The sequence below is a fragment of the Pongo abelii genome, chromosome 19 (assembly GCF_028885655.2).
Source record: "Pongo abelii isolate AG06213 chromosome 19, NHGRI_mPonAbe1-v2.0_pri, whole genome shotgun sequence".
Lineage (NCBI taxonomy): Eukaryota > Metazoa > Chordata > Mammalia > Primates > Hominidae > Pongo > Pongo abelii.
Window position 1 is genome coordinate 55,003,419 of NC_072004.2, and position 20,990 is coordinate 55,024,408.

Here is a 20,990-nt window from a genome sequence, read left to right on the forward strand (position 1 = left end):
GCTGAAGTTTGAGAAGGTCAGTTTTAAATTATGGTTAACTTATAAGACAGCGTCCGTGATGGATGCTGACCAAATAGTTGAATTCAATCACCTATGTGATTTGCAAGTCCAGTTCTAAGATAACTGGCTGAATTGCATTTTTGCTAATATCCTTCTGCCCCTTGCCCCTGTCACCCTTCCATCCTTCCATTCGGCAAACTCCAATTTGAGCTCAATCCAACTCTGCTCTTACACCTGGGTTCCTGAAGAAAGAGCACATATTATTCCAATTGCTGCCTCTACAGATCCATGGTCTCTACTCTCCACTGGAGCCTGCTCTGTGTTTTCCTCGTAGCCCCGCCCCATTCTCAGTTTGCACCCATCTTTTGCAGCAGAAGCCAGTGCCTAGCGCAGTGTCTGCGACAGAGACGCAGAGACGATGAATTCTTACTCAGCCTCTGGCTACTTCTCAGTCCTTTTCTTCTGTCGTCCTTAGGCGTATTTCTCAAGGCCTTGTCTTGGCCCTGGTCTCTTCTCTCTCAGTACCTGGCAATCTCTGCTTCCATGTCTCCAATTACCATCCATAAACTGATGATTTCCAAATAATTTCCAAGTTGGCTTTCTCTCCTGATCTCCAGAACCATCTATTCAGCTACCTACTGACATATCCACATGTCTACGAACTGAATTCCTCTCTTCGGGCCCCTTCCTTCTCTTGAGTTTCCCCATCCCGGTGTCCAAAGCCCTTTGAGACCAGCCACTGCCCTCACTCCAGACTCATCTCTTGCTGCCCTGGGCCAGCTCCAGCCAAGCTAAACTCCCAGAGGGTCCCCGAGCACACACAGTCCCTTGCCCTCCAGGCTTCTGTGCATACTTTTCCTTTTGCCTGGAATGCTGTCTCTGAAAGCCCCCTCCTCTCTCTGTTACCCCCCTCAAAATAACTTGACTAATTCCTGCTTAGCAGACATTCCTTTCAATATTGCCTTTTCTAGAAAAATAGAATTTTTAAAGTAAACAAAACATTGACTTATTCCAACTGTTTTGTGTCTAGGTAAAGATATAACTTAATACCAGTAAAAAAGCTTTTTAAATAAACACCTGTGTACATATTAAGTACATTTTCTCTTTTGACTTTAACTCTTTCAATAACTGTAGCTGCACCTTGTCTTTCTTTTTAGTGTTCTCACACATCCGATATCAAAAGCCCAGGCCTTATGCATGGGTCCAGATTCGTGTGTAAAGTATTCCTTTTTTTTTTTTTTTTTTTTTTCTGAGACGGAGTTTCGCTGTGTTGTCCAGGCTGGAGTGCAGTGGCGTGATCTCGGCTCACTGTAACCTCCGCCTCATGGGTTCAAGCCATTCTTATGCCTCAGCCTCTTCTCCTCAGGCCCTTTCCTGAGTGGCTAGGACTATAGGCATGTGCCACCATGCCCAGCTAATTTTTGTATTTTTAGTAGAGACAAGGTTTCACGATGTTGGCCAGGCTGGTCTCGAACTCCTGGCCTCAAGTGATCTGCCCGTCTCAGCCTCCCAAAGTGCTGGGATTACAGGCATGAACCACGGTGCCCCGCCCCTGTTTAAAGTATTCTTGATGCATCTCTGTTGCAAGAAGTATCTGTTTGCTGCTGTTAACTTCTTTTTTTTTTTTTTTGCTCTGTCACCCAGACTGGAGTGCAGTGGCGCGATCTCGGCTCACTGCAACCTCCACCTCATGGGTTCAAGCGAATCACATGCCTCAGCCTCCTCTCCTGGGGCCCTTTTCTGAGTGACTAGGACTACAGGCGTGTGCCACCACGCCCAGCTAATTTTTGTATTTTTAGTAGAGACAGAGTTACACCATGTTAGCCAGGCTGGTCTCAAACTCCTAGCCTCAAGTGATCTGCCCACCTCAGCCTCCCAAAGTGCTGGGATTACAGGCATGAACCACTGTTCCTGGCCCCCATTTAAAGTATTCTTGATGCATCTCTGTTGCAGGAGTTATCTGAGTATGTTTGCTGCTGCTAACTTTTTTTTTTTTCTCTGTCACCCAGGCTGGAGTGCAGTGGCACGATCTTGGCTCACTGCAACCTCTGCCTCCAGGGTTCAAGCAATTCTCATGCCTCGGCCTCCCAGGTGGCTAGGACTACAGGCATATGCCACCACGCTCAGCTAATTTTTGTATTTTTAGTAGAGACAGGGTTTCACCATGTTGGCCAGGCTGGTCTCAAACTCCTGACCTCAAGTGATCTGCCTGCTTCAGCTTCCCAAAGTGTTGGGATTACAGGCATGAGCCACTGCGCCCGGCCTGCTCTTGACTCTTAAGTGCTCACAGAGTCAGCTCTCAGGGTCCAGGAGACTGTTCCCTGTGACTGTTCCTTCCTGCGGCCCCGGGCTCACTGATTCTTCTTTACAGTGACAGCTTTAAAGATAGGAAAAGGCTTCATCTTTTCCTGTCTGCCGTCTCTTTAACAGTCTCTGCTCTAGTCAGAAGTAGTTATTCTTGGGGATCACATAGTGGGCTCAGTCTTTGCCTCTTACCTTCTGTCATATACATATTTTACTTCCTGACCTAGTTCACCCACATCTATAACCCTTCACAAAACAATATTACAGCCAGTGCATTCTAGTCCTTCCTTTTCTTCTGTTATTCTAAGAATTATCTTGTACTTTCTATTTTATTTCATTTTTCAAAAAATGCACTCATGACCCACTAAAGTGATTTCACAATACATTGGTGAATGGCAATCTGCGCTTTGAAAGTCAACACTCTAGCTTATTCACCTAAATCCTCTGAGTTTTCCCATTTATGTATTAATTACTCTGCAGAAAATGCTTTAAGATTATGTTCAACTAAAGCGCTTCCAAAGATTTCTGTCAGAAGCTACTTTTATATACTGAAAGGGCTGTGCCTTTCTTTTTCTCTTGTTAACATAAAAAGCACACTTTGAACATTAGGCAGTTTTTAAGTGATCACGGGATGGTTTCAGCAAGTTAATAACAAATATTTGTTGATTGCTGTGTTTTGCAAAAGATGACCTAAAAGCACTATTTGTGTGTGTGTGTGTGCACACATGCATGTGTACTAATAAAGTCTTTCATTTTAAGACCATACAAAGTAAGCTCTCAACAAATGTGAGCTGTTTTTACTGGAGTTGATCAGATATGTACAAAATAACTAATCCAAATATCTCAGTGTGTTGGACCCCTCTCCTGCCTCTAGAATCAGCTCTTCCAAAGGGCCTTGGAACTCCTGCCTGGGTCAGTACGGAGGGCTGGGAACTTTTTCATTCTAAGGCTACATTTCCAATAGGGGTCATATTAGCCCCGTCCCATCCCAGGGTGCCACATGATCAGATGACAATAATTGTAGGCACCAGTGCCATGCGTTAATTATCTTTTTTTTTTTGTTTTTTGAGATGGAGTCTCACTCTGTCACCCAGACTAGAGTGCAATGGCACAATCTCAGCTCACTGCAGCCTCCACCTCCCATGTTCCAGCGATTCTCCTGCCTCAGCCTCCTGAGTAGCGTGGATTACAGGCATGCACCACTGTGCCCAGCTAATTTTTGAATTTTTAGTAGAGACGGGGTTTCACCATGTTGGCCAGGCTGATCTCAAACTCCTGACCTCAGGTGATCCACCCACCTTGGCCTCCCAAAGTGCTGGGATTACATGCATGAGCCACCACACCGTGCCAATTATCTTATATTTTAGCCATCCCTACTCTCTGGTAGTCTCATTTTAAAAGCAGATAATTAATTTACCAGTATTTGCTATAGAAAGTAGTTGACCACATTGGACTTTGCAGACATTTCAGAAGATGTGGTGGTGGTTAGAATTTTCTGCATCCCACATATTTTTAAAATCTGCAATTTAGAGAGAACTTTACCCACTCCAGCCCTAGGGGTAGATAGATGCATCCTACTGGCCCAACTCATTGCAAGGCCATGGAAATAGGAACTGACAGTGTTGCCCCAGGAAGCTGGAGAAGTGACACTTACATGTGTTATGTGGGCCTCTCAAGTCCCTTTCCCAAACCTGAGATTCTCTGATTCTAAGTGAAAGGTGAGCCTCCTTTATGGGTCCTGGGTTAGCCACACTGTTCCTGTCCTAAGCAAACCTGGAGGTCGTGTGAGCTGAAGATGCTGCCTTCACAGGGCCATCGTGGCTCATAGCCCCGTAGGTCACATTCCCTGCCTCCCTACCACACACAACCACCAAGCTGCTTTGATCTTTCCAGAGAATCTTCTCTCCTCTTCCTACAGCCACTCTATCAGGCAAACTGGTATTTACCCCAGATATCCGGGAAGGGTTAGTCTTTTGGCCTCCTGAAAGTAGGAATCGCTCTCCTCTCCAGGATCCCCAGTGTGGCCGCCCATGAGACCCAGTCTTGTCTTTAATTTTTTCCTCCAAGCCTCATCTCTCCAACTTCCTGGGTCCCCTCTCAAGATGCGCAAGGGTGATTCATCTGTGCAAGCCATAGATAGCTTCTGGCTTGGTCTGGCTCTCTTGCCAAAGTCTCTAGGCTTCTCTGGGTAATATCCCTGATTGCCCACTGCTCCTAAAATTGCACCTGTCTCTGCAACAGCGAGTTCCTCAGCAAACGCTATCACCCAAGCAACTTAGCCAGAACCTAGGGCTTTTCCTCTGCCTTATCTAATTGGGCCCTGGAGTTTTCCTCCTTCTACAGCATCTACAAAAGTTCTCTCAGTGTCTTCTCTTAATGACCTCATCAGTGGCCCAACGTGTTCTTTCTGTGGTTGGGGCAGGCAGGCTGTCTATCGGTATCTGCCAGTTTCTTCCCCAATAGGCTGGAGAAAAATAAGAGAGACAAGTTTCCTACCCTCAAAGAGATTAAAGCCCCGGAGGAGGCCACAGTACTGAACGGTGGGTCTGTTTCTCTCTGACTTCTACCCCCAGCTTCCCACTGGGCCTCCCTAGCTGAGCTGGACCAAGTGGAACTCAGGAGTGCTCCCCTGCCCACGGGGCATGGTCTTTCTAGGATGCAGAGGCAAAGCTGGAACTCCCCAGTGCCTAATGCCCTGATTGCTGAGGGTGAGAGAAGAAAGTGTCCCCAGAGGCACAGGGCCACCAGATAGAGGGCCCAGTCCCACCAGCAGGTCACAAGTGTCCCTACCCGGGACAAGAGGGAGCAGCTGCGCCAGTGAGACTGTGGGACAGCCGGTGGCCTCGGCAGGGGTGGTGTTGTTGGTGTTGCTATTTGTGTCTCGGTTCAGTGTCGGATTGCCTATTCCTAGCTATTTTCCACTGGCAGGAGAGGCCAAATCTGAGAGTCCTTTCAGTTCCCAGCACCAAGCTCCCGCTATTGGGAAGAATGTGGTGTTTTTTTCCCCTTTTCGATGGGATTTGAAGCTTTCATCAAGAAATGGGGTAAACCTGTGACCCTGGGCGAGTGCCTTTCCCTCTCTGGGCCAGCTGCTTCCTCTGTGACGCAGTGTGGGGAGGAGGAGCTAGTAAATGTAGTAATCACTGGCCTCCTATAACTCTGATGTCCTGGCCGCTGCAGGGAGCACTCAGTCTCTCTCATTTACTCCTCTCCACGATAGCAGTGGCCACACCTCCCGTGGGACTTGTACGCCTCCGACTCTGCCTGCCACATAAATGTCCTCTAATTGTCAGAGCACTGCCAGGTAGACCTTCCCTCTCCAGTTTACAAAGGAGGAAATGAAAGATTTGAAGTGAGAGTATAACTAAAAGTTGTGGGATTAAAATAAGAAATCTGGAAAGAGGTTCCAGTTATTAAGATCCTGCCGGTCTCCCATGGTCTGAAGCGTTGGAGTTTTATCAGTTATTCTCACCTTTTATTCAGAATAAGTAGGGATCCAGCAGAGGAAGGGGACTGTCACTAGCAGGGCCTGCCTTGACTGCCGTCGCACTTCCCTGCTCAGAAAGTGTCCAGGCCTGCACATTGCACCCAGGCTCCTTGCCATCACGTTTCTGTCTCTTACAGGCCTTCCCCACCTTCCCTTCCAGCCTGACCTCCCACCTCCCCTTCTGCAGTAACCTCTGCGTATTTCACCTCCTCCACCTTCTTGCCAATGTAGGATCCCAGCATCCCCAGCACACACCCTGTTACCTGGCCCTGGTGCATGTTGGTCACCCCTCAGGACACCGCTGCCCTCCCATCCTGCCCAGTCGTCGTCTTAGGCCAAGCTCAAATCTCACCTCCTCTGTGTTGCTTTCCCTGACCATGAAGCCAAATGTGTGCAACTCTCTCTGTCTCTGAATTGCTGCACCACCTGCTTGCTGGATACTTGGCCGTGGGCAAAGAGTGTATGCTGCCTTTTCCATTAACTCGCTCACCAATTCCCTTCGTTTTGCCATTGGAAAAGGGCCGGCCCTGGCGGTCCTTTCCCTTCAGCCCCTCCCTCACCATACTCCCACAAGTGTCTTGAACCACTACTGGTTCTTTGAACCGAGTCTGAACCATCTTTGTTATCCCCAACCACCAGCCTTCTCCGTGCCCAGCAACCAGCACCGGAAGGAGAGCCAGGCTGAGCTTCAGTTAATGTTTGTTGAGTGACTGGATGGGTTTCTGTGGCCCCTGAGAGGTAAATGAAAGCCAGTCAAAGCAACGGGAATAGTTATTGATTAAAAGTCACACTTGTTAGTTTCTGGCCAGGTCTCAAATCTGATTCTGGGTAGATCATTTCCCCCACCCCACCTTCGTCACTAAGGCTACTGGAAGCCCCGCCAGGGGCAGAGCTGTAATGGGAGTTTGGGCTGAGACTCTCCTCTGCATATTTCTTAGTTGTCTAAAGTCACTTTTCAACTCTTTCACCAAGGCACAGTGATTCCTATCAACAAGGAGGAAGTGCCAGTGTGACCTCTGTGACCCTTCAGAGTCCCCTCTCCAGGTGCTGCCCCAACATGAAGCAGGAATTCCTGTGGAAAGGCACAGGCTTGGACCGAGGGGCTGGGGGAGGGCTGTTGGACCCCCAGAGCACAGGCTCTCCTCTGGAAGCATTAACATAGGTAAATGGTTAACAAAAGGGAGGATTTCTCCCTGTTCCTCCTCCTCTGCCACAGTATTGACTTTTAACCACTGACCTTTCTGTGAGGTGTGAGATTCTGAACAAAGTTGAACGCGGTCATGGATGGTTAAATTCCCACCTTTCCCTTCTGCCCCTGCCTCTGCCCCTCTGCCTTCTCGAAACATGGCCCGAGATGTGGAGGCCACCCCCTGGATGTGGTGGCTGCTGAGAGAGGGAGACACACTTGCTCACAGAAAATGAAAGTTGGCAATGACCCTCTGACCCTTTAGGAATCCAGAATCTTGGCTCCTAGAAGCCATAGAGCACTGTACCAAGAAGGCCAAGCCAAGCCAGTCCGATTGAACTGAACAGAGAAGTGAAGTTCCCTAGTAGAAGAAGGCATTTTGGAGCACCCATCCCGGAAACAGCTTTCCAGCCTTGGCCTTTTACTTATTTCTTCCTGTCTACTTCTCCTCCCTCGTCACCCCTGCCCCCAGGGACCTGCCGGCCCACTGCATAAGACATTTTTTAATTCACTGGCAAAATCCCCCAGCACCAGGCTTCGCAGCCCTCCCCTGTTACCCACATATGTTTTATGGGGTGTAGCCCGCTAGCTTGCAGTTCCACCCCTCTGCACCCTTCATTGAGTTTTGGGAGAAGCGCCATCCAGTCGTGTCATTTGTTCAGGATGACTTTTCCATTCCATGCCCGCTGCGTTCGTTTTCCTGGAATGTTCCCATCATCTCCCAGCTCCAGTTGGCCAGGGCCAGCATGCCATCTCCATGCTGTTGTGTGGGACTGTTTGGTGCTGACCCGAGGGGTGGGTTGGTGGAGTATGAGCCTGGGCTGGGTCCTTATAAGGCCTGGAGTTTCTCGGTTTCATGCGTTATCCATCCCCGACCACTGAGAGCTGAGTAGGATCCCGTGGTTAGTGCCCTTGAGCTGGTCTTTGTGACCTTTCTCTAAGCAGCCCAACCACACACTGCCATGCAGCTTTGAACTTCAGACCTGGTTTCTAAATCCATGGAAGCTGAGAGGAGGAAGAAAATCTGAGGGGTTACCCAGGATGCCGGCTTTCTCTCTACATCCTTCCCTACCCCAGCCCTGTGCAGCAGGCAGGAGTGTAGGAACTCAGGCAGCTGGACTGGGGAGGAGGGAGAGAGGGAAGGATGATACCAGTTTAGGCTAGTGAGAAATCTGCAAAACCCTAGATGTGCTGTGCCTGGGAACAGACCATGAACACCCCCGCAAAGCTCTCAGTGGTCAAGCCAGATTTGGGTAACGACTCACTTTGATCTCAGCTCTTCCTGCTCTCTTAAAGGTCCAGTTTGTGATCCTCTTTAAAGGAATATTTTATTTTCAATACAGACACAGCCCTTGACGTAGCAGTAAAAACCTTCCCCCCTGAGAGACACGTGGCTGTGAAGTGTTTTGGTATGTAACGTCCTATCTTTGCCTATGTGGAAGGGGTTGTCCCATTGCTTCTTTTGTCCCTCAAGAGGGTGCCCTCCTACGCCCTCGTGCCCAGGCCCAGGAGCACTCTAGGGAGGGCAGGGGTCAGCTCAGACGGGAGGTCCCTTCTGGAAGGGGACTGGTTTGGGATGGGGAGTGGTTGTCATCCTTCACCCAACAAGAGTTTCTTTGAGAACGCCACTCCCTGCCCCCCACTTTGAAGATGGAAGTCAAATTTTCGGACTCTGCTGTGCAGAGCAGGGAGGTCACTAGGCTCTAATGCATTTACCATTGACTGCCCCTCTTGTAGTGCGTCTATTAGTGAGTAATTTGATTTGTACCTATTCATTTGCAGTCCCTGCAGGAGCCTGGAGCTGGCCCCTAGTATAATTGGTGCTGTCTCTATTTTTACATCATTAGATTAGCCCCGACTCCTGGCCACTTGTTGTCTGCGCTTGTCTGTCCATTTATACAACCTAATGTAACACAAAATTCATTACTGATCACATTACTTTCAACTCTGAAGCCAGCCTTGTGATAAACATTTGGTTAACCCCTTCCTACCCAGGGGAGGGCTGACAGAACAAATGCATTTCCACCCGACAGGCAAATCGATATCTTAATACACCAAAGTGGAATTGCATTTCTAGATTTGTTATTCCTCCTGGAGGAGCAAATGGAAAGGCTCGCCTGAGCCAGCTGAATTGAATAATGAATAGATCCCCGGCACCAGCAGCCAGACTGTGAGCACAGCACAAAGGCAGACCGGCATCAGTCAGGCCTTTTCTATCTGGACGGGCGGCGGCACCACCACAATTAGCTGAGACTGTGATCCTTTCCCAGCCACGGCGTGTGGGCTTGAGACACAGGCTGGGACCCCAAAGAGGGCAACAGAGGCCGTGTCCCAACACCATTCCTTTGGCTAGCTAGGTTTGGCCTAGAACACTCGACCAAGAACTGGGTTATTTAACTTCAAACCTTGTTCACTGATGTCAAGGCTACCAGACGCTAAATGCCACCGAGAAGTTAAATCTGTTACTAAACTCAGGTTTACCATTTGGAAACAAACCTGAAAAGCTCTTCCTCTTTAGAGCCAGGTCAGTGACATTGGGATTGGTTGGTTCACACCAACTTGCGTGTGTGTGCCTGTCCCCAGGGCCAGCATTCTTCAGCACGCAGATGCCATGTGTGCCTGTACGTGGTTCTGGTTCTCTGGTAGGGTTGCTGTGAGCAGCATGTGGGACTCTAACACGGGAGCTGGCCAGGAGTCTTAAAGGGACCTCAACCTCAGCACAGCATTATTAATCTAGAAAATTCTCTCCTATCCCCAGCCTGGTCATCCTCTCCCCAACCCCCATTGGTCTCTGGGTAGCAGCCACAGCCGCAATAAGTCATTAACTTTCAGGACAGCTTGTTTCAAAATGAAAAATACCCCCACTTATTAAGAAACTCTCATAAAGCCTGGGGCCGGGCGCAGTGGCTCACGCTTGTAATCCCAGGACTTTGAGAGGCTGAGGAGGGTGGATCACCTGAGGTCAGGAGTTTGAGACCAGCCCGGCCAACGTGGTGAAACCCCATCTCTACTAAAAATACAAAAATTAGCCAGACATGGTGGTGCATGCCTGTAATCCCAGCTACTCGGGAGGCTGAGGCAGGAGAATCAGTTTTTGTTTTTTGGCTTTTTTTTTTTTTCTTTTTTTGAGACAGAGTTTCACTCTTGTTGCCCAGGCTGGAGTGCAATGGCGTGACCTCAGCTCACTGCAGTGTCCACCTCCCGGGTTCAAGGGATTCTCCTGCCTCAGCCTCCCCCCGGTAGCTGGGATTACAGTCACCCGCCACCACACCCAGCTAATTTTTTGCATTTTTAGTAGAGACGGGGTTTCACCATGTTGGTCAGGCTGGTCTCGAACTCCTGACCTGAGGTGATCCACCCGCCTTGGCCTCCCAAACTGTTGCGATTACAGGCGTGAGCCACCGTGCCTGGCCAGGAGAATTGTTTGAACCCAGAAGGCAGAGGTTGCAGTGAGCTGAGATTGCACCACTGCACTCCAGCCTGGGTGAAAGAGCAAGACCCTGTCTCCAGAAAAAAAAAAAAGAAAGAAACTCTCATATAGCCTGTACCACAATGATAAGAAAAACTGGCATAGGGGAAGGAGAATGGAACCGTTACCATGAAAGTCATAAATGCCATGAACTAAAAGAAGCCATGAACAGAAGATCCTCCAGTGGGAAGGGAAGCCGGGAAAAGCAGCCCTCCAGGGACCATTCTGCCTGGATTTGGATATGGGGAAGTCCTGGGCAGGAGGCCGAGGGGCAGAGGCACTGAAGCCTGAAACAGGGCACCCCCTCTCACAGAGGACTGCACCTTGGACCCTGCTGTCCCTTCAGCTGTCCAGAGCCCTTCCAGGCCAGAAGTGGCAAACAGTCCTGAGAGACATGGAGGTCCTGGAGATTCCTGGAGAGGGCCAGGCACCACTGTGGGCCTTGTCTATTAGACGGATTCCTCCACCATCTCTCATACCTCTCCTCCTTCGTGTACAGGGAGGGGGTGGGGAGAGGGGCGCCTCCTTGCAGCAGTCCCAGGGCCCCAAGGTGAGAAGTAAGAGGTGGGGAAGGGCCTCACCCTGCCCTGGGCTGTAGGGCCAGGCCAGGTACAGGGAGGTCCTTGTCCCAAAGACTCCAGAATCATAACCCTCAAGCACTTCCTACTGTGAGCTACAAAGCAAGCCAGGGTCCCCTCAGCAGGGTATTATGGCACCCCCACATCCCAGCAGTGGAAGGACACTGGTGTGTCACTGAGGTGAGCCTGAGCACAGTGCTGTCTCCTCAGGGTCGGGGAGACCCTTTCAGAAGGAGTAGGGGCACTAACTCACCACCCCCACCCCTGACGAACCCCCAGCACACTGTCTTGCTCGACTGCAAGCCCGCAGCTTTGGCCTCAGCTGTTAATCCTCTCAGGTGGGTAAATGGAACACGGGGTGGGGGAGATCCGTGTATCGCATGCTGGCCCCAGCCCCATAAGCTCTAGGAAACAGATAAGAGCACAGGCCTTTGCCTTTGCGGAATAGGACGGACCAGTGGCAGGCAGGAACGCGCGTCTGCCTGTGGAATGAGAGACTGTGATTTCTTAACCTTGATGGAAAAGGGGAAAGCCACATCTTACCAAACTCTTCCGCTGCGTCGTAGGGAATTTAATTACATTTGGACATTTGAATGAGAAGCAGATGTGGCTCTGGCCCGCTGGCCAGCAGCTCTCAAAGGACAGCCGCTCTCCTGTGGTCTGCAGGGCTCAGTGCTATCTCGTCACGCTGGAGGGTAGCTCGGGGAGACCCCTTCCTGAGAACTAGGGTGGGTCTTCCAAGCTTCAGGGCTGGACTTCAGGACACAGGCAGGTCAAGGCCAGCTGCCAGCACCTAGTGCCAAGGACGAGTCTCCAAGCCCTGTCCCCTCTTCATAGCCGGGCACAGCGTGCCTGTGTGCCGGTGCCTGAGACTCCTCCAGGCCCCTCATTGGCATCCACACAGAGTGGTGGCGTGGCAGCACCTGGCTGGGCATTCTCCATCCCCCAAGCCCACCTGCCATGCCCCTCAGCACTGAGTCCACCCTAAATGGCATCAGCCAAGGCTCTGCCCCCAGGTTGGCACAGAGTAGCTGGAGCTAGGAGAGACATTTCAACCCCTCTCCTGGGGGGCCCTCCACTGCTAAAGACAGCAGAGGCAGCAAAGCGTATTTTTTACCCAGTTTCACGTGCGTGTCCAGTGCGGGTTCTGCTTCTTAAAGCCCCCTGCATGCTTTTCTCATTAGAGCCGTACACGCCCAGTGAGGTCACTAGAGCAGACCCTCCCCTCCTGTGCCACAGATGCTGATGCAGATGAGAAGTGAAGTGACTTGCCCAGGTCATTTGGCACATCTGTGACAGAACTGAGGCCAGAGCGAAGTCTCGGCCTCCTAGCACAGTCCTCCTCCTCCCTAGGCCGTCCACAGGGAGTGGCAGGGCAGGGCTTCTCCCACATCTGGCCGATCCTGAGCATGGCTCCAGCCAGTCCTCAGATACATCCAAACCAGCGACAGAGGAGCTGGGTCAGCACAGCATTTTCTCTCCCCTCGTATAGCATGTGGTGACCGCATGTACTCTGCCAGAAGAGAAAGGGGACTCCTTTCTCAGTCCCTGCTAGCCCCAGCCCCTCGTCCTCCCAAGCGCTCACTGCTGGTAGGCAAAGAGGACCCCTGGTCTGTGGGCATGGCAGCGAGCTCTGAAGCCTGAGGGAGGAACCTGGTGGGGAGGGGAGCCCCACACTGCAGGGTGAAGCCTGGCAGGCGGGTGGTGGGGAAGAGGGAAAGCGCAGGGGAGCCAGGCAGCCTGGGACGTGGGTATGCTCAGTGCGGTGGGAAGCAGGGCTGCCTTTAACTGCTGCACTTTTCACCTCCTAAAAAGTGCCCTGGGGGCTGAGGCTGGCTCCATCCCAGAGTGTGGTCTCTGACAAGGCTGTCAGGGGTTTAGAGCCAATCTCAGCCAACTCCGTCTCTGTCTCACCGAGCAGGCCCCCGCCTCCTCAGCCACGCTCTGGAAGAGACAGCAGTTGTTTTCAGGCACAGGACTGGTGTAAGACAAGCAGCCTGGAGCCATGTCTGCCTGGGCCACCACCTCTCCAGGTGCCAGCGCCAGCACCAGGAGGCTGCCAGCCCTGCTCAACCCCACACAATTTGCTCAAGTCTTCCCTCCACTTACTCTCTCTCTCTCTCTCTCCAAGCCCCATTTTGCATAGCTGGTCCTGTTTGCAGGACATAAGGGCCCTGTGTGCAGGCCCCTTGCTGACCAAGTTGATCGCTTGGGGCAGACCCCATATGGTTCATTTGCTGAACTTAGAGCAGTCACGTGACTCGCTGGTCTCCTCTTCACATGTCCCATCAAGGGAAAATGCAGAAAATGCCTGACCTCCTAATGAGAGGACCACCCCCACTACATACCTCACTCCCCATTCAGGAACCCCCAGGCAGAAGGTACTGAAGCTGTTGGTTGCAAACCTTCTCAAAGCCAGGCACTGGGCAAGCGCAGGCAGCTCTGCTGGCTGCTGTGTGCTGCGAAGCCATCCGCTCCCCTGGGCCACCCTGGAGCCTAGCCCCAGCAAGGGTCTTAACCACAGCCCCTGCTGATGTGGGAGAGCTGAGAGGTGGATGCAGGAGGGAAAAATCGATGCATGTCAACAGAGTTGGAAATTTATTTTCCATCTTGGAAGAGGGTATTTGCAAAGAGGCGAGGAGGGAAATGAAAAGCTGTAAACACACATCTGCCATCTTCCTCCCTGGGCCATTTCTTGATTAAAAAGAAAGAATCCTTCCCAAGCTCCAGTGGAAGCCAAGCTGGTGAGGGCCTGGATGGCAGAGACACCTGCTGGGGAGGGAGGCTGGAGAGGGACCCTGTAGTCCTGTGGATCATCACAATGACTAATCCGATTGCAGCAATAATAGTAACTCACATTTGCTGACTGGAAGCGTTAAGCACTTTGTGATGCACTCTACATGCATTATTTAATTTCATTCTTAGAACCAGGCCATGACACAGGCATTGTTAACCTCATGTTCGGGAACCTGAGGCACAAAGATTCGAGTAACTTTCCCAAAGTCTCCCAGGTAGCAGGTGGCCGGGGGCTGTGCTGTTAACCACTTCCCTAAACGCCTCCACCAACATGGGCAGACACTGCCCCTCTGCCTTCTCGGGTCCTCTGAGGCTGGGGGATGGACTGGCCAGGGGAAACATCCTCATCCTCCTGCTCACTGCTGGCAGCAGGCAGAGCTGTGGGTGCAGGGTCAGAGTGGACTCTAAGGTCTCATCCTACTCCCACCAGTCAGCGTGGGTGGAGAAATGCAGCCAGGGCCCAGTCACAGTGCTCTGCCAGTCCCTTCAGTGGGCAGCATCAATGCTCATGTACAGAGCTGTGGACGCTGCTCCTTTTGTGGTGACAGAAGTGCCAGAGCTGCCCAAAGGCTGAACCAGGGGCCCCAGGCAGCCTCGTCCTAAACACAAACAGAGCACTGTCCTCCCTGGCCCCTCTCAGGTCCCTGAGACTAGGGCTCAATGCCCCCTGCTTCCAAAGCCAGAGGAGCTTTTCTCAGGGCCTTTGATTGGCCAGACGTCCAGCTTGGAAGAGACCCAGAGAACACCAAGCCCAAAGCAGGACTTCCTCGCTGTTTTTTGTTTTTTTGTTTTTTTGTTTTTTTTTTTTGAGATGCCAGGCTGCAGTGTAGTGGCACAATCATAGCCCACTGCAGCCTGGAACACCTGGGCTCAAGGGATCTTCTTGCCTCAGCCTCCTGAGTAGCTGGGACTACAGGCACGTGCTACCACGCCTGGCTAATCTTTTAATTTTTGGACACGGTTTTGCTGTATTGCCCAAGATGGTCTTGAACTCTTGGCTTCAAGTGATCCCCTTGCCTTGGCTTCCCAAAGTGTGGGATTACAGGTGTGAGCCACTGTACCTGGCCCGACTTTACCTCCGACCTGCTGCTGGGGCCCCTGGTTTGGCCTCTCCAGCTTTCCCTGTGTCTCACACAGGTCCTGTGCCCTCTGCATTTCACCCCTCCCGGGGAGTCTGCTGCCCGTCAACTCACAGCCTGGCAAAGGGGCCACAACACTGCACTGTGGGTGGAGGGGCATGGGCCCATGCTGCACGGCCCAGCTCAGGAGTAGGAGGAGGTGTGGGCAGCCATGCCCTTGCCTCCTCACAGACAGAGAGCGACCCCACCCCACCCCATCTCCCTGGGCACACGCTCCCAAGTGACCAGGGTTGCTTCTCTCTAAAAAGGCCAGCCCCCACCTCCACCCCCTCTGACACCTCTGAGTTTGGATGGGCTCCATATGGAGTGGGGCAGCATGAGGATCCAGCTTGCGTTTTTTTTTTTTCCACCCTGAGAACAGTAGTGCCAAGGATTGAGCTGTCTCATCCTTCACTTGTTTCATGAGAGCGGAGGCACCTTTCCTTCAGGTTGCTACTCATTCATCATCCCCCTACCCCTCGGGGCTGTCCATCCTGGCCCAAGACATAGAGGGGCAGCTGCGGGTAACAGGCCCATTTCCAACATGAGCCAACAGGGAATGGCTCTCCAGCATGGGCATGGGGGCCGGTCTTAGAGATGCTGGAGCTGCCAGCACCCTGTGGCCCGCACCAGCACCCGTTCTTTCTTGTGGGGTGGGGGTGGGAGGTGAAGAACCAGAGCTAGTGATTGCTTCCTCTTCCTTGGTTTTGCTCTCTGCAATGTGGGCATATAGCGCCCACCACCCAGGGGACCACATCCCTGGAGAATGCAAGGTCACAATGAGGTGACTGGGTCTAGCCACTTGCCTGGAAGCCACTCCTCCTCTCCTGCCCTACTTTGGGGCCTGGAGAACAAGCTCTTTTAAAGCTTTTCCCACTGACCAGAATCTGCACACCTCTAAGGGGGGAGGCGGCTGGAGACACTTCCCTCATTTCCTGCCACAGAGCCCCCAGCACTCTCTTCCGGGCCCTGGCAGGTTCCTGATGGACTTCCCCCACAGGTCCACCTCAACCGCAGGACAGCTGCCCAGACCTGGAGGTCTTGGGAGTGGGGGAGGAGGGCAGCAGCCAGGAGTTGGGCCACTGAGTCAGAAGGTCCAAGGGCATCCCTGAAAACCGCAGTCTGTTTCCCTGTCCTCTTCCGGCAACCCACCTGCATGGGGTCCCATCTGGCACTGCATGGGCCATAGGTCCCCACCCCTCCCACTTCCTAAAACTGTTCTTCATGTTGAGCCTGTGACTCTTCTCCCCCTCCCCCACTCTGAATGGGGTCTTGGCCCCCTCTGTCACAGCAGATCCATCTCTGGGACCCCCCAAGACAGATTGGTCCCCAGCCCCTACACATGCATGTCACCGTCCTCCTTGACTGCAAACTCCCCCTCCTCACGGTGTGCCCCCACGCCTCCTGACACCTCTCCACCTGCTTGCAGAGATCAGTGTACTTCTCAATCGTTGTCCATATCTTTTCCAAAAAGATTCCTCAATGCTTTTCTTTTCAAAAGGGAAAAAAAAAGGAAAAAAAAAACAATGCCAACAGCCCAGCGTCCGTGAGCAACCCAACAGTAACAAAGCATGCGTTCGGGATGGAGGAAGGTAAGGCCACACATTTCCATTTGCCGCTTGCTCATAGGGCTGGGCGGCCGGGATGACTTGGAGGGGGGAATCTGAGCAGCCCTCCTCCCCTCCACTTCCCACACACACCCCTGCCTGCAGGGGGAGGAACAGAAGGGGTCTGAGAGGAGGCGTGGAGAAAAGTGCCCACAAAGCTGCCCCGGGGCCGGCAGTCCCCCGTTTCTTTCACTGTTAGTCTGTGTTGAAGAATGGGCCCCCACCTCCGCTTACCACATCATTCATTCATTCATTCATTCATGCTAGAAATGTTTAGGGCACCCATGATTTTCCAGGCCACTAGGGATACAGAGATAAGGCACAGAACCCCCCTGAGGGGGTCTCCCCTAGATGAGACACATGGGACGATGAGGAGGCCTGGGCTAGGAGTCAGCACAGCACAGGGTAGGGTCTGGTGGGCTCTGCTTGGGGGACAGGACGGGCTCACAGAGGAGTGGACACTCGTGCTAAGCTTTGGAAGATAAGTAGGTGTTCTGGGGCCCAGGGAGCCGGTGAAGGGCTTTTTAGAGCAAGTTACAGGAGCACAGGCCCAGAGGCCTAGAACCACCTGGATGGGTCCAAATACCACAGAGCTTCATCACTTTTGTGTCTCAGACATAATAATGGGTATCACTAGTGAGGGGTTGGCGGCAGGTCATGGAAGGCCATTTCATAGTGCTGGGGAGTTCAGACCTTGCCCTGGGAACTGTTAGGAGTGGCTGAAGGCTTTTACGCAGAGGAAAAGCAAGATGAGGGCTGTGCTGTAGACAGCCCACTCTGGCTTTGGCACAGGGTGGGTGACCTGGAGTCAGGAGACCGAGGCACACAGTGCAGGCTTAGCCAGGACAGAGGCAGAGGAGGGAGAAGTTCAGCAGAGCCTTGGTTACCTTACCCTGGGATGCCGGGGCGAGGGAGAACGCTGCCCCCATCCATCTTACCCGGGCCTAACTGGCAAAGGGAAAATGCGAGCAAGGCGCTCAGGTTGTCCCTGGCCCCCAAGAACAGGACATTCATCTTGTAAGCCCCTGGGCGGCTTTCCCTGCACTGTGGTGTGATGGGCTGGGGTGCGTCCATGAAGACTCATTGGTGGGACCACCGAGGCTGCTGGGGTATTTGCTGGGGGCCTGTGCCAAGGGACGGTGGGGGTGCCATGCCTGGGCCCGGGCTCCCGTTTCCTGGCTTCCTTGGCAGTGTGGATGTGGAGGCATTTTGCATCAAGGCCATTAAAGCTGCCCCTGAGCTGTAAAAAGGGGCCAGCCTTCCCCATCCTGATGGCCCTGCCTGCTCCTTCCTCAGGGGCCTTCTTCCTTAGGCCTGGCTGCCCGATCCTGAGGAAGCCCCTGCTTTTCCTGCTCCTGCCGGTGCTCTTCTCCCGCCCGCCTGGCCCTGCTGTCAGCGCCCCCTAGTGCCGGGCCGGCCGCGCATGAGGGCGGTGGGACAGATCGCCCACAACTCCTCGGCTTGCTTGTGGGGAAAGAAGGCAACAGAGGGGTCTCTTGGAGTCTGGAGCTTCCATGTAGAATCCCCAGGGTCTACTCTTGGCTTTACCACCCTCTCCATCTCATGGCACGATGGCCTGTCCCCCCAGATTAGGGTGATACCAAAGGAGGAGCAGGAAAAAAAGATCCCACCTGCCTTGTTTTCTATCCGTATCCAGATAGCTCTTGACTTTCCCAGGCAGCCAATGTCCCTTGGAGGTCAGGGACCATAGTCAGGCCCTCAGTCCCTGTCCACAGTCCCATCCCCCTACTTTCCCCAATTTGCCAAGAGGCCCTGGTGTCCCAGTGAACTGTCCCACCGAGACCCAGGCGACAGACTCGGCTGATGGATCCCAAGGGCCCCTCCCCTCCCCAGGCCCAGGTGCCCACCTCCTCCCCGCTCCACTCTGTGGCTGCTGCAGGCCTGCGGGGAGTGGGGGTCAGTGGCTCATTCCTGGCTGGCTGGTGTTGGCCAGCCCAGGAGTGAAGGCCATGACCCCTTCATTCCCTAACCAGAGCCAGCTGTACTGCGCGTGTGGTGGCGGGGGGCCCGGGAGCGGTTGCAGGGTGAAGACCAAGGTCTCGAGCCAGACCAGATGAGTGCAACGTTTTTGCACATCTTGCTGTTTCAAGTGACTGCTTTGAGGTCCTGCACTCCTGGGTGGACAGGCCAGACTCCTTCAGTCACAGGCAGGCATCCCTTGGAGAAGGAAAGGTTGCAGGTCTACATATCTTGGCTTGGGGCAGACTCCAGAGACTGCCCGGTGTGTGTGTGCCCATATGTCAGAGCCCCCGGGGGAGACTGAAAGGGAATCGGAACTGACCACCTTCAAAAAGCCAAGAAGTAATTGGTTCTTCCTTGCACTCAGCAAGCAGGGAATTCCGTTCCCAACCCACCTACCCCAGGACCTGACTTGGGCCAAGAGATGGTAGGACAATTGAGGGGTCCATAGCTGAATGAGATGCATCAGGCTGCCATATCTGAGGTGGCAACATGGATGTGCAGGGCCAGGGAGGCAGAGGACGAGGAGGGCAGGACTCCCTGCCTGCCCTTCAGGTTGCTGCTGAGGGGCCTCCAGGGGACTTGGGGCCTAAGAGGAAAGGAGAAAGGAGGCACTTCAGGCAAACAGGGACCTTCTCAAACCAGGCATCCCCTCCCAGGGAAACAGGACACTTGCCAGGAGGTGCCAAAGATGAGCCAAGACCTGGCCAGCAGACAGACTGTGTGGGTGAGCATGAGTGAATGAGTGAGTAGCAAAGCCAGGCAGAAGCTCCAGGCACAGGCAGGGCAGGAGAGAGGTGGGGACAGATCAGGCAGGGATGCTGCAGGCACTCCCGTGTCCTGGCTTCTCCCCGCCTGCCTCCCCTGTAGAACCGGGACAGAAGGCACTGTGGAGTTGGGGGCATGCTGGCTGAGCATGAGTGTGTGCAGGCATGGGTACGGGCTCGTGAAGAGCTGTGTCGTCCACACACATCGTCAGGGTGGCCGTGCTTCGGGCCTAAAGGGCTTCCCACAACAGGGAGACCGTGCTCTCACACCGGAGTCTGCCAGCCAGGGGGCTTTCCCTCCCCTGGCTGAGCCTTCCTGTGACCTGAGCTGCCCCCTGCCCATCCAGGGAGCAGGCGGGCATCCCCCTGCGGAAGGACACAAGTGAACCCAGAATGGTGCCTCAAGGCAGGCAGCCTGGCCCAGATGGCGCCCCCACTCCCCAGACCCAACTCTAACCAGGCCTGGCCCTCTCCTGTGTCTTGCAGAACTTCAGCGAGAGGGAAGCATCGAGACTCTGAGTAACAGCTCAGGCTCCACCAGCGGCAGCATACCAAGAAACTTTGATGGCTACCGGTCTCCGCTGCCCACCAATGAGAGCCAGCCCCTCAGCCTCTTCCCGACTGGCTTCCCGTAGGTACCAGCAACCTGCTTCTGACTGGCCAGCCCCCTCCCCTGCTGGAGGAGGGGAGAAGCCCCACTCTGGTCCTACCCTTCAGTCTCTGCTCTTCCTTCATCAACCACCTTCCCCAAGCTTAGTGACAGCAGCCGCCCTTCCTACCTGGATGGAGAAGAGACCCTTCTCCAAGCACCTCGGCGCACCTGCCCTCTGCCACACCCGTCAGTGGAGGCTGTGGCCAGGAGAGACTGCAGAAGCTCGGTCCCTGTGTATGTTTGCATATGACATCCTGCATTGGATCCGCTTTTGTATTTTTTAACCTTACCCATGGTGGGGCGGGTGGGGGGGGGGCCTGGAACAGTGACCAGATCTGGGGGCCTGAGTGGGGACAGAGTTGATGGTCCACCTGGCCATCTTGATCCTGAGTGGACAGTCACAGCCTCAGCTCATGTCTGGCTGTGACACACACTGCCCCCAGCTTCCCTTGGTCAGCCCCGCTCCAGCACGGGGTGAACGGAGGCCCAGAGTTCTAGGGAAGGAGGAAGGGAGGGGATGCCTCTTCTCTTCCTCCTTTCTTTCCCCATCTGTTCATGGAAAGAGTTTGTCTTTCTTATCTTTAAGCCCCTTTACCCTGGTCCTGTACTGATCAGTGAAGGAAACCGTGGTTACTGAGGCCCTGTTGAAAAGTGCACGTCTTGTCCAATAAATCACGCTGCAATTGGTGTCCATCCCTGAGTTGCTGGGGTCAGGGTCCTCTCCAAACGCTGAGCAGAGTCCTATGGCCTGAGTGCCCAGGATCCCAACAACCCCTTTCATGTGCAACTTGGGGGCAGAAGGAGTCAGTGGAGGATTGGAATGGGAAGAACTTTTGTCCTGGAATTTGGATGGGGCCTGATTTAAGCCCATTCTCCAAGCATCTTGATTTAAGCCCATTCTCTAAGCATCTTGCCTGTTACCAGAGGCAATGAGTTCTTGGGGTGCCACAGGGTTGGACCCTCCTCCCTGGGGATCAGGGTTTGCCATGTGCTGGTGGGTTGCTGTCAGGGAGAGAGTCTGGCAAAGCCTTATCTGGGGGGCACCT

At 53.3% G+C, this 20,990-nt stretch overlaps 1 protein-coding gene across 10 annotated transcripts in view; it reads left to right on the forward strand.

Moving 5' to 3' along the window:
• Nucleotides 1–20,637, forward strand: part of BCAS3 (BCAS3 microtubule associated cell migration factor) — a 703,083-nt gene extending 682,446 nt beyond the window's left edge. For 4 of the 10 annotated variants that reach the window (XM_024234724.3, XM_063718802.1, XM_063718804.1 and 1 more), the window contains 2 exons: nucleotides 8,321–8,386; nucleotides 19,779–20,637. In XM_024234724.3, coding sequence (XP_024090492.1) covers nucleotides 8,321–8,386; nucleotides 19,779–19,927 — 215 coding nt within the window. In that variant the 3' untranslated portion in view covers nucleotides 19,928–20,637. Of the gene's footprint in view, nucleotides 1–8,320; nucleotides 8,387–16,439; nucleotides 16,531–19,778 lie in introns of all 10 variants that reach the window. The other 6 variants (XM_024234727.3, XM_024234725.3, XM_024234729.3 and 3 more) reach the window with 3 other exon arrangements.
• Nucleotides 20,638–20,990: the final 353 nt, after the last annotated feature.